This window comes from Gigantopelta aegis, chromosome 10, assembly GCF_016097555.1.
Source record: "Gigantopelta aegis isolate Gae_Host chromosome 10, Gae_host_genome, whole genome shotgun sequence".
In the NCBI taxonomy this organism is placed as follows: domain Eukaryota; kingdom Metazoa; phylum Mollusca; class Gastropoda; order Neomphalida; family Peltospiridae; genus Gigantopelta; species Gigantopelta aegis.
The window spans coordinates 17,744,129-17,757,717 of NC_054708.1; the positions used below are offsets into that span (position 1 = coordinate 17,744,129).

Here is a 13,589-nt window from a genome sequence, read left to right on the forward strand (position 1 = left end):
TCCATGTCATCCGTTTTACAGATTATAATATATATTAATTACATTATTTAGAAAAAAAGCTTGACATAATCTCCTACTTTGAATAAACATTTAATAAACAGGCCGAGTCCAACCATTTTAACTTTGATTTAAAAGTAAAATTAAAAGATAATTTATAATCACTAACTGCAACATGCTTCAAGATTTTTTTAGAAAAGGAAACAAAACCTTTGCCACTACAACATGCTAATGCAACTTTTCTTGATACAAAATATCCAAGTGCACCAACAATCTTAGTAAATTAACCTTTGGTTTTTTCATCACAAAATTCCAGTGGACTATAAATAACAGTACATGAAAATTAAATACATCTAAGCAACTAGCTTTACATTGTTGTGTGTTTTTAAAACAAAGAATTAAATAAGCATTTTAAACAGATTAAAACTCTGCTTATATGTGCACAACGAATTATTCGAATATATACCTGCTTCCTGGGTACTAAATTTCCTTTCCATTCACGTAGTTCATTGGAATATTGTTCATCTAGCTCCTTCATTTTCTGTGTTTCTTGTTCCATCAACATCTTCCGTTTCTCACCCTAAAACGTGAATAACAACCATGATGACTTTTAACTGTACACACATAATACATGTACACATGTATTATAAAGCAATAGGTGCAACACAAATTAATAACCCTTTAATTGCTAGAAATTCCACACCAGTTTTCTAAAATGGCATTATTTAATTTACGATTTTCTTTAAGTGTATTTTAATTACTTAAATTATTGGGGGAAAAAAAGCTGAAATAAAATGCTAGCAGCTGAGGTTACCTCAACAAATGTTATAAAATCAAGATAAAAACATTCCTAAAGGGTGGTTTTCTCAGCTTATGATATTGAAGTAGACTTGTAGTAATGACATTTGATGCAACATCTGGAAAGATGAACATAACATCAAAAGATACTGTGATATCACACAAAGCTCATCAGTTTATACATATTTTGCACATATATATTTTCACTGAGATAAAGAAAATATGACACGTACAAATCATATATGTTATTATGTAATAAAACAATTATTGACAACATTTAATACAATATTTACCTGAAGCTGTTCTAACTCCCGTAAGGATGTTTCGTTTCTGAACACCAAATGTAATACAATATTTACCTAAAGCTGTTCTAAGTCCCGTAAGGATGTTTCGTTTTGGAGAGAGAGAGAGTACTTTTTAACATGCCCCTATAACACTAAGGTTTTAGGCATTCGTTCTGGAACACTAAATTTAATATAATATTTACCTGAAGCTGTTCTAACTCGCGTAGAGATGTTTCGCTCCTGAACACCAATTCCTCCCACTGTTTCTTATGCTTGGCTTCCTGTCTTTGGGCCTCGGCTTTCATTCGCTTCTTCTCGGTCTCCTCAAACTAAAACACAAAGAAATAGTTTTTAAACTGATTACAAATATTATGCAGTCATATTTTGTTCATTTAAAACTCATCTGCTGAATTTTAAAAAACAAGTCTAGGCACGAAGCTTGTAATGCTTAAATCGAAATTTACCAAAATGATAATACAATGTTTTAATATATACTTTGGGGGGGGGGGGGGGGGGGAGGGGGGGAGAAACAGGGGTTAGTCCAAATTATACTGAACTTGAAAAAAAAAAAGAGACTTAAAGGTAGAAAATAAGTAATATACAAAAATTTAAGGGTACATTTTACAATACTTTTACAATGATTTCAAGATACAAAGTAACAAATTAAAACATTTGAATATTTATTGAAGAGATAACATGAAATAAAGGTATCTCTAGTAAAAAAAAACATTTTAAACAGTCACAATATATGTCTCACAAGAATATGCAGTTCATATATTAAACAAGAAAAATAATTTTAAACCAACCTATTTCTGCAAAAAAAACCCCCAATAACAATAATCCCCTCTTCAGTTGCATTAGGATTTTCCAGGGCTAACTCTGGGTGAGCAAAACATTTCGCCAAATTGTCTATTAAACTTCAAAAATTGCAGAAATCAACAGATATTTTCTTTAAAATGTCAAATTATTTTGTCAAATTCAAATAAAATTCGCCAACTGCTTTCAAAATTTGCAATTGGCGAATTTGGCAAGTGGTTTTCCTTCCAACCGATACTGACCTGTTTAATTTTCACTTTATCCTCATCTGGTGTCCCTATCGTACTCAGTCGTAGACTCTGCTTGAACATCTGTGCTCGTGTCTTGGCCTCACTTTTCAGAATCTTAGGAAGACGGCGCTTCTCCAGCATGTGACGCTCTTTCATTTCAGTTTCCTTCGTCTGATTGTATCTTTTCATCTGATCAATTTCCTACACAAAACACAAAAAACACAACACTTTTCAACAATCACACTACAAGGAACAGTTAAAAAACAAAACAAAAAATTGAATACATAAAAGATGATGAAGCCAGGATAAAGCACTGGCCGAATGGAGCAACACTGGCTGTCAAACTTTGGGGTTCCAAAGAAGACTTGACAGAGACAGCGTTTTGTATCACCACAACCGGACTCCAAATCTAAAGCATGATCAACTATAGCTTGAAGGCAGAAGAAGAAGAAGAATACATCCAAGAGAAAATCTGCATTCCCCTAATTAGCATGTGAATTTATGTGGTATCAATATTGTAATATCTTAAATGGCTCCCTATAATCTAAGTTTAGGATTAAATTTTAAACTCCCATCAATTTGTTTCAAGGTGAGGTCCACTTAATCCCAGATGCAGTATATCCATAAATAAGTTGAACAATTTCCTCCCCGTTTTTATTTTAATGCACTAATCAACCTTAATCAAAAGCACAAACTGCAATTTTACCCAGTTAGTATCTCTAATTATTGTCCACCGACTTCTGATGGCAAGTCAACATCTGATGCCTTTTGATGCAAACTGGTCCCCCTGTCCATTACACTTAATTAGGTCAAACTGAAAACCTATTCCCACCATTGCTAATAAAGCAATAATTCCACAGAATTAAATTTCTGTCCCATCATAAATATTATCAGTGCACTGTGATGAACATTCATAGGTGCAACTATAAACCAAGTTTCATTGACCCAGGACTTATTGTTTATGAAAAACGTAATGTTAAATGTTAAACTGTAATGCAAATGTTGATGATGCCATCGGAAAAGCAATATCTATATCTCGCCGTTATACTTCATAAAAGCCAGACAAAAAACAGTATTTACCACCTAATACAGCATTGTTGTGCATTACCGTTTTGGTGGTGGGATTTAGCTTAGTCAGTTGAGTGCTTGCATCGTAGGATCGAACCACCTCAATGGATAATTAAACTGATTGGGTTTTAGCTCATTCCAACCAGTGCACAACACCTGGTCAAAGGCTGTTGTATGTGCTTTCCTGTCTGTGGGAAAGGACATATGAAAGATCCCTTGCTGTATTAGGAAAAAATGTAGCGGCTTTCCTCTGCTTACTGATGACTACGAGTATGAATGACCAAATGTTTGACATCCAATAGCCGATGATTAATTAATCAATGTGCTCTAGTGGTGTCGTTAAACAAAACAAACTTCAGCGTTACCTTCTGGTGTCGAGTCAACATCTGGTGTCTCTTGAGGAAGAACATGTCTTTAAGTTGCTGCTTCCCCAGTTGGTGCTTCTCGTGAAGCTGTTCCTTCTCCATCTCCCAAATAGCAGCCTCACGTGCTGCAAAACAAACACTATAAGTAAAATATACACTCCCTCGCACGCTGCAAAACAAACACTATCTGTAAAATATACACTCCCTCGCACGCTGCAAAACAAACACTATCTGTAAAATATACACTCCCTCGCACGCTGCAAAACAAACACTATCAGTAAAATATACACTCCCTCGCACGCTGCAAAACAAACACTATCAGTAAAATATACACTCCCTCGCACGCTGGAAAACAAACACTATCTGTAAAATATACACTCCCTCGCACGCTGCAAAACAAACACTATCAGTAAAATATACACTCCCTCGCACGCTGCAAAACAAACACTATCAGTAAAATATACACTACCTCGTACATTAGAAAACAAACACTATCAAAATATACACTCCCTCGCACAAAACAAACACTATCAGTAAAATATACACTACCTCGCATGTTATCTGAAAATATACACTCACAACACTATCAATAAAAATATACACTACCTCGCACGTTAGAAAACAAACACTATCAGTAAAATATACACTCCCTCGCACGCTGGAAAACAAACACTATCAGTAAAATATACACTCCCTCACATATTAGAAAACACTCACAACACTATCAGTAAAATATACACTACCTCGCATGTTAGAAAACACTCACAACACTATCAATAAAATATACACTACCTCGCATGTTAGAAAACACTCACAACACTATCAATAAAATATACACTCCCTCACATATTAGAAAACACTCACAACACTATCAGTAAAATATACACTACCTCACATGTTAGAAAACACTCACAACACTATCAATAAAATATACACTACCTCGCATGTTAGAAAACACTCACAACACTATCAGTAAAATATACACTCCCTCGCACGTTAGAAAAACACTCACAACTACCTCGCATCAGTAAAATCATACACTCCCTCGCAAAATATACACTCCCTCGCACACAATAAACATACACCACACTATCAGTGAATCATAGTTTCTTTCCCAAACACATTGTGATCAGAAAAACACAGTTATTCGGAATAATGGACATACATACTGGACAACTGGCAACTTATGCCTGTAAATGAACGCACTTATTATTTTTTTCCTTATTTTAATCATTAACTGATCTAAAATATCATAAAAATTTGAAAAATACTAAAATAATACTTACTGATTCAAATATAAACTTTATTTAATAATATATAAAACATTTAAGTAAAAATATGTAAGTAAACGTTATAAATTTGTATCCCATCAGGTTTTTTTTGTCAAAAATTGATCCAGTAGTCAGAAGGTTAATGACGCTAAATTCAAAGAGACGTACAACAAACTCTTTCAAAAAAACCTTTGAGGGATTGTTTTGTCGGTGATTAACTTAACAAACAAAAATGTTTACAAAGTTTAAACCAAATGAATAGTAAACAACAATGGTTGCAATTGTCTACTAAATTTAAATTGTCTGTGACATTAAAATTGATAAAAATTATTATTTCAACTGATCCTACAGCTTATGCTAATTTTTTTAAAATATGACAACCATGCTCAAATTTAATGTCGATAAATATGTCATTTGGATTTCACTAAATTTTAAGAACGCTAATATTTTATGATTCAGAGTAACTCAATTTTCTGATTCTGTTTCTACTGTAGGAACTGTCTCTCCACCATGATACACAGTACTAAAGAGACCAGCACTGTGAATCCAGTGACAACTCTTACCTCTAAGTAGCTGCTGTTTCTGCTGTAGGAACGGTCTCTCCAGCATGATACACAGTACTAAAGAGACCAGCACTGTGAATCCAGTGACAACTCTTACCTCTAAGTAGCTGCTGTTTCTGCTGTAGGAACGGTCACTCCAGCATGATACACAGTACTAAAGAGACCAGCACTGTGAATCCAGTGACAACTCTTACCTCTAAGTAGCTGCTGTTTCTGCTGTAGGAACGGTCTCTCCAGCATGATACACAGTACTAAAGAGACCAGCACTGTGAATCCAGTGACAACTCTTACCTCTAAGTAGCTGCTGTTTCTGCTGTAGGAACTGTCTCTCCAGCATGGCAATCTTCTGTCTGTGCTGGTCGGCCAGCTGTTTCATGTGTTTGTCCAGGCGTTCCTGCTGGTTTTCCAGGAAATGTCGCTCCTGCACCATACAACACAGACAACGATCAATGAATGATTGCAAATACAAGGTTGAATTCATTTTAGAAACTACACAGTATGTGTGTATAAAAAAAAGAGAAGGAAAAAAAAAGAAGAAATTATATACTGACATCCAAAAGAAACTATACCAATATTCTGAGACACAACTGAAAAAACCCCTAAATATGTTGCATGTTTAAAACATATATATTTATGAGAGTGGTGTTTTGGCATGTTGGGAACAAAAGTTCATTCCATAAAAGCAGAAACCTATATAACTACCTATTTATTTCCATTATCCATATAAAGGAAATTCAATAAATTTTTCTTGGTATAGTTTTTTTGGGACGTCAGTATAGAAAACTGCTAACAAGAACAGTGATTCACATGTTTAAAAAATGTTGAACATGTATGTTATTTAATAACATGGAATCACAATTGTATTTAATCAGTTATCAAGTGCAGGAACACATGATTACTGTCTTAAACAGACTTTAAATTATTACTGCATCATCTCCTACATGCATGAAGCAGCACAATAATAATCTGTTTAAAATATCTGTATAACACATGCTGCTTGTGCTATTACAGTTGTTTTTTGCTCCAGAATTTATTCTGTTGTGTGTGTGTGGGGTGGGGTGGAGTGGCAGGGGGTGTAAGTGTAGAGGGGTGTTGAGATAATTATAACTCCAAAAACAGATACACGACAGGCTGCCCAACTCCGATAGACTAAACAAAAATTCAGTTACCTCCCTTGTCTAAGAATGCTTGTACCAACAACTGCTATAGAACAAGTATAGAAATTTGTTTATACTTATTTTAAATGCTTATATCAAATTAAGGTTCAAGCCTGCTGTCCTGTCTAGGGTCCCGTTCATAATTACCGTATGCACTTAAGGTGATCTTAGCCCTAAGATCGCTTTGTGGAACGGGGTCCCGAACAGTGGCTTAGTGGTTTGTGAGAGAGAAGTCGGTGTACCAGCCTTACACATACCCACTCAATTGTTAAAAGCGCTGTGGGTGGGAGCTGGTACCAGGATGCGAACTCAGTACCTACCAGACGTATGTCCGATGGCTTAACCCGTACATTACTGATGTCAGTAGGATAAAAGTCTTGTTTTATATGCATCATGACCTGACACTGCCAGATAAGTGAGTTTTGGGCATTATAAAAACAAGGTAATGGTAAAATCAAAACCAACTAACCACAGGTTTGTGAGTTTTCGGGCATTATAAAAACCAGGTAATGGTAAAATCAAAACCAACCAACCACAGGTTTGTGAGTTTGGGGGCATTATAAAAACCAGGTAATAGTAAAATCAAAACCAACCAATCACAGGTTTGTGAGTTTGGGGGGCATTATGAAAACCACGTAACGGTAAAATCAAAACCAACCAACCACAAGTTTGTGAGTTTTGGTGCATTATAAAAACCAGGTATTAGTAAAATCAAAACCAACCAATCACAGGTTTGTGAGTTTGGGGGCATTATAAAAACCAGGTAATGGTAAAATCAAAACCAACCAATCACAGGTTTGTGAGTTTGGGGGGTATTATAAAAACTGGATATTAGTATTATCAAACCAACCAACCACAGGTTTGTGAGTTTGGGAGCCTTATAAAAACTGGATATTAGTAAAATCAAAACCAACTAACCATAGGTTTGTGAGTTTTGGTGCATTATAAAAACCAGGTATTGGTAAAATCAAAACCACCCGACAACACCTGAAACATTAGGGATCTGCTGATGTACGGCAGTAGATGGTATAAATTAAAACCAATGAAACTCACCTTTTCCGCCAGTTCAATTTCCTTGGCCTCTCTCTTCTTTCTCATGGCTTCTTTTTTGTTGTCTTTTGGCAGTAGGTCCATTTCTTTCTTCAGGAGTTTCAGTTCTTCCTTCTGCTGGTCTCGAAAAATCTTCAACTCTCGCTCCTACAACACATCAAGGAAGAAAGGAAATGTTTTATTTAACGACATACTCAACAAATTTTATTTATGGTTATATGGCGTCGGAAATATGGTTAAGGACCACACAGAAATCAAGAGAGGAAACCCGCTGCCGCCACTTCATGGGCTATTCGTTTAGATTAGCAGCAAGTGTTATTTTATATGCACCATCCCACAGACAGGATAGTACATATTATGGCCTTTTTTTACACCAGTTGTGGAGCACAGGCTGGAACGTGTATCATGTGAGCACTGTACTACTAAGCTATTTCCCACCCCCTACAACACATCATTGATAAATATCTAAGTTCACTGGTGTATCTAATATGTAATTTTAATAGCAAAAAAACCTTAGTTAATTGGACACATCTTAAGACACATGTTCAATAATCTCTATACATTACCTATTCAATAATCTATATATATTACCTGTTCAATATTGTCTATATATTACCTGTTCAATAATCTCTATATATTACCCTCTATATATTGCTTGTTCAATAATCTCTATATATTGCCTGTTCAATAATCTCTATACATTACCTATTCAATAATCTCTATACATTACCTGTTCGCACTTGACCTTGCGTCCGGTGTTCTTCATGTCCTGCTGTTGGGCCAGTTCGGCCTTCTCGACCTGCTGCTTCTGCTGCTTGGTCAGTGTCTCCATGTCTTGGTCAAAGTTCTTTATCAACGTCTTAAAACAAGATGAGATTATACATTATAGTATATTTGTGTATTCAGTTAAAGTTTGTTTTGTTTAACGACACCACTAGAGCACATTGATTAATTTATCATCAGCTATTGGATGTTAAATATTTGGTAATTCTGACGCATAGTCATCAGAGGAAACACGCTACAGTTTTCTAATGCAGCAAGAGATCTTTTATATATTTTATACTTTCCCATAGACAGGAAAGCACATACCACAGCCTTTGACCAGTTGTGGTGCACTAATTATAATGAGAAAAAAATCAGTTGAATGGATGAATCGACTGAGGTGGTTCGATCCTGCGACGCAATTATGTATTCAGATTTCCATTCATAACAAAATTTCTTAAAGTATTACATTTGTGTATTCAATTTCTCTGAACAAAAATACTATATAAACTCTCCTTTTTTGTTCTAGTGAGAGTTAATTACATTTATTTTAAAGTGTAAATTTTAAACAACACATAATAATTATACTAGTCAATAATTTGTACAAACAATTTTTCAAAAACATTTTTAGGGACAGGTAGTTTTTTTTTCATTCTAGATGAATCTTCCAAATCAGTTCATCTGATTCCATGTTTGCACTGAGCACAGCCACTAAATAAGGCTTCTGAATTGCACCAAATGATACTTTTCATCAAAGGAGATATAGACTATATACATGTACATGTATATTGTATGCATGTTTGAAAACATTGCCCTATTTGGCTGGTCTTGGACCTATTTTCAATCTTTGAGATCCCAACTTTTTTTCCCTAAACATATGTTTGCTGGTCTCACTGTTGTCATTTTCTGGGTTTGAATAATCTTTTCCATTTCTTTTTTTGAAAAAAAAACCCTCTAAAAATAATTGTCTGTGTTTCTGCAAATCACTACTTGTCTACAACAATCAACTGATATGCATTTTGAATCACACAACACTTAAATGATCTCAGATTAAATCTAAAGCTGTATTGTTTTACTGTTGGTGACTGGTAGTTAATGTTCATGGCCAAGATACTATTTAGCCAATTTTCAATTTAGACCCGCTCATGAAAAGTTAAAGTTAGTTTTGATTAATGACACCGCTAGAGCATATTGATTCATTAATTATTGGCTATTGGATGTTAAACATTTGATAATTCTAACATGCTATATTTTTCCTAATACAGCATGGGATCTTTTATATGCACTTTCCCACAAACAGGAAAACACATACCACAACCTTTGACCAGTTGTGGTGCATTGGTTGGAACAAGAAAAAACAAATCAGGTTAATTGATCCACTGAGGTGAATTGATCCTGCAAGGCAAGCACTTCAAGCAAGCACTCAACTGACTGAGCTAAATCATGCCCCTAAGACTGGTAATAAAAACACCATTGGAGCATATTGATTAATTAATCATCGGCTACTGGATGTCAAACATTTGGTAATTCTGACAAGTAGTCATCAGAGGAAACCCGCTACATTTTTCCTAATGCAGCAAGGGATCTTTTATATGCACCATCCCACAGACAGGATAGCACATACCTCGGCCTTTGATATAACAGTCGTGGTACACTGGCTGGAACGAGAAATAACCCTGGTAATAAGTCATCATTGTAGCACCAAACTGTGTGGTCGATAACCCACCTGCATGTCCAGCTCAAACTTGCGTTCCTGCCCCTCGCGGTTCACATGGTTTTTGTACATTAGGTCCTGGTACTGCTTGTTTTCTTGCTTCTGTAGCATCTTCAGCTCACGCAGGTCCTGCTTTCTGCAAAATACAAGGGAGGTAATTATGAGAGTACCGTAATCATTAATGTCAATCAAAAATAAAAATAAAAGCTTCGTCTACAATTGAACCATACACCTTAAATTGGTGAAGATCTGGAACTGGAAAACAATATTCACAGGCTTCGGAATAGGCATACTGTGTGGTAACCTATGTATGTGTTACCACAAAATACGGACCTAGGGCCCACTCCATGAAGCAATCTTAGCACTAAAATCACCTTAAGTGCAGAACTACCATATACACTTGAGGTGATCTTAGCAAAAAAGTTTGCTCCATGGAACTTATTGGTTGCGACACATCAAGTTTGTAATTCCTGTAAGTACTGTTATACAAGCCATAAATAGGCTCACTCATATTTTTTTCTTTATTAATATCACTGTTCTAATTGTATTGATACTAAAATGAGCATCTTATATTTGATATACACACAATTATTCAAAACTTAAGTGATTTTACTATTGTTTAATAAGATTTTGTGGGGAACAAATGACCATTCTTGACATTGCTCCATTGTCAATTAGTAGTCAATCTTTTATATGAATATACGATAGTATCTCAAATACCATGTTGTCCAGATAATAATGGAGCCACGCATGTGATTTGATCAAATCAGCCACCACAACTCATAAAAATTATCTATCATTGCACTACATCTGTGTTTATAGGAAACAACTGCACTTATTTGCATGATACAACCCTTCTTCCATCCCCCAAATAACAGAAACACCACCACCACAACCAAACCCCCCTCCCTACAAACCAGCCACAAAAATGTCTCTTAATCCTAAAAGCAAACTGTGCGGTTTTCAAAATGACACTTCAGCTGGTGCTGCCAGAACAGAACAACAATCAATACTTTTATAGTTTGAAACCAGAACAAAACAACAATCAATACTTTTATAGTTTGAAACCAGAACAAAACAACAATCAATACTTTTATAGTTTGAAACCAGAAAAGAAAAAAAAATCAATACTTTTTATAGTTTGAAACCAGAAAAAACATTTACTTTATTAACTGAAACAGTATATGAAATAAGCACTTGACCGTTTGTCCTGTCAAGTGAAACAACCAAACAAAATAAATAAATTAACAACAGAGTTACTGATATACTGGTAATTAAATGTAATTAAATGAGTAACTAAGTTAGTAAACGAGAAACCGATAACGACTAAACATTTTGAAAAATCAATACATGTAACGCACATCAAAAGAAGCAAAGTGTCTTGTAACTCATTCTGTGGGTTACTAAACACATTCTGGGTTACTACCCATATTCTGGGTTACTACCCACACACTGGGTTACTACCCACACTGTGGGTTACCAACCACACTGTGGGTTACCACCCACACTGTGGGTTACCAACCACACTGTGGGTTCCCAACCACACTGTGGGTTACCAACCACACTGTGGGTTCCCAACCACATTCTGGGTTATCAACCACACTCTGGGTTACCAACCACACTCTGGGTTCCCAACCACACTGTGGGTTACCAACCACACTGTGGGTTCCCAACCACACTGTGGGTTCCCAACCACACTGTGGGTTACCACCCACACTGTGGGTTACCAACCACACTGTGGGTTCCCAACCACACTGTGGGTTACCAACCACACTGTGGGTTCCCAACCACATTCTGGGTTATCAACCACACTCTGGGTTACCAACCACACTCTGGGTTCCCAACCACACTGTGGGTTACCAACCACACTGTGGGTTCCCAACCACATTCTGGGTTATCAACCACACTCTGGGTTACCAACCACACTCTGGGTTACCAACCAAACGCTGGGTTACCAACCACACTCTGGGTTACTAACAGCAATATGGGTTACTAACCAGACTGGGTTACTAACCACATTCTAGGTTACTAACCATGCAAATAATATGGACTTGATAATTTATACATGATGTGTTGATGACAAATGTCTTGTTTACAATTATCATTATTTTTACCATTAAAGTCCATCACTGACGCACTAATAGTACATGTACCTTGCTATTCATTGATATTACATAACTGATCAAACTATATGTGGTGGTGTTTTTGTTCAACAAGTCATTGCTTAGAACAAAGCGCTGTTCTTGGTTTTATTGACATGTGGTAACCTCCTGCTAACCTGACTGGCCCAGAACAGATGAGAAACTGATACAGTTAATAAACGAGAAACTGAGACAGTTAATAAAGCACAAAATGCTTCAGTTAATGTTTGTGAAAATAAGGTTTGCCAACACACAAGTGATAAGCTGTGATTAGCAAATGGAGAACTGACACAGTATTGATACTGAAGTATTAGTAAACGAAGGGATGAGTCAGTCAATTAATGGAATTGAAACGGCATGTATCAGGATTTGACGCGTTATGTAACAAGCAATTGATGAGACGGTTACATAATGAACTGACGTATCAAATCAGGAACTGATAAAGAGATGTCAAAAACAAACAAAACAATCAAACACACACAAACATACTATCCCCCCCACCCCCACCCCCACACCAAAAAAAAAATTCAACCACTACATATCATAAGATGTATGAATATCATAATTCAAAATTATTCAGAAGCAAATATTTTTCAAAGCTATTAATACACCAACCTGAAATCATCGGTACATACGGCTGCATGTATTATTAATCAGTATTCCTATCACGCTTACTGGAGAATGGCACACGATACAAAAGTTACATCCAGCCATGGCATGCACGAATTACATCAGACACCCTGCTGATAAACTATTAACACAAGATTCCATCCCACTTGCCTGTACAATAGAAATGCCAAGAAGAGTGTGCCAAGTTGCAGAGGAAGTGTGTGGGTGCTATGTGTGTGTTAGCTGGATGGTCTTTATTAAAATACTAGTATGGCTATGACAGAAAGGCACAGAATATATGAACAGATATCCATCCACTCAAGCACAATCTCCTTAAAAAAAATCTATATTTTTAAATGCCTGAACACAAAGAAGTCTATAGATAACGATACTCTGGCAGTAGCATGTTTTGTTTTCTCTTTTTTTTCGCCACCAGCTACATGTTATTATATGCACATGTAGGTGGCATAATTATATGGTAACTGATACTCATGAACAGTGTCCCAAGAATGTGAGAAGCAATCCATTGCTGCCACTACAGGTTGTTCTTTCTGATTAACAAAACGGGATCTTTAAGTTTAATAATGCATATTTATGTATTATTAATAAGATAGTGCATTATATATTTTTAAATCCTTGTTAATAATGAAAGCACTATTTTCTTAACACATTAGCATAGTTTAATATGTTCATGTGTGTTTTATCGAGGCCCTTACAAAAAACATTTGGTCTTTTTGATTGGATTTGCTGCATCTATATACCGC

General features: G+C 35.8%; 1 protein-coding gene across 5 annotated transcripts in view; it reads right to left on the reverse strand.

The window, feature by feature from the left end:
* Window positions 1-13,589, reverse strand: part of LOC121384713 (STE20-like serine/threonine-protein kinase) — a 123,580-nt gene that overhangs the window by 6,427 nt on the left and 103,564 nt on the right. For all 5 annotated transcript variants that reach the window (XM_041515217.1, XM_041515216.1, XM_041515214.1 and 2 more), the window contains 8 exons: window positions 10,088-10,211; window positions 8,330-8,458; window positions 7,603-7,746; window positions 5,684-5,813; window positions 3,559-3,683; window positions 2,138-2,326; window positions 1,283-1,408; window positions 464-577 (listed from right to left, as the gene is read on the reverse strand). In XM_041515217.1, the coding sequence (XP_041371151.1) occupies window positions 464-577; window positions 1,283-1,408; window positions 2,138-2,326; window positions 3,559-3,683; window positions 5,684-5,813; window positions 7,603-7,746; window positions 8,330-8,458; window positions 10,088-10,211 (1,081 nt within the window). The remainder of the gene's footprint in view (window positions 1-463; window positions 578-1,282; window positions 1,409-2,137; window positions 2,327-3,558; window positions 3,684-5,683; window positions 5,814-7,602; window positions 7,747-8,329; window positions 8,459-10,087; window positions 10,212-13,589) is intronic.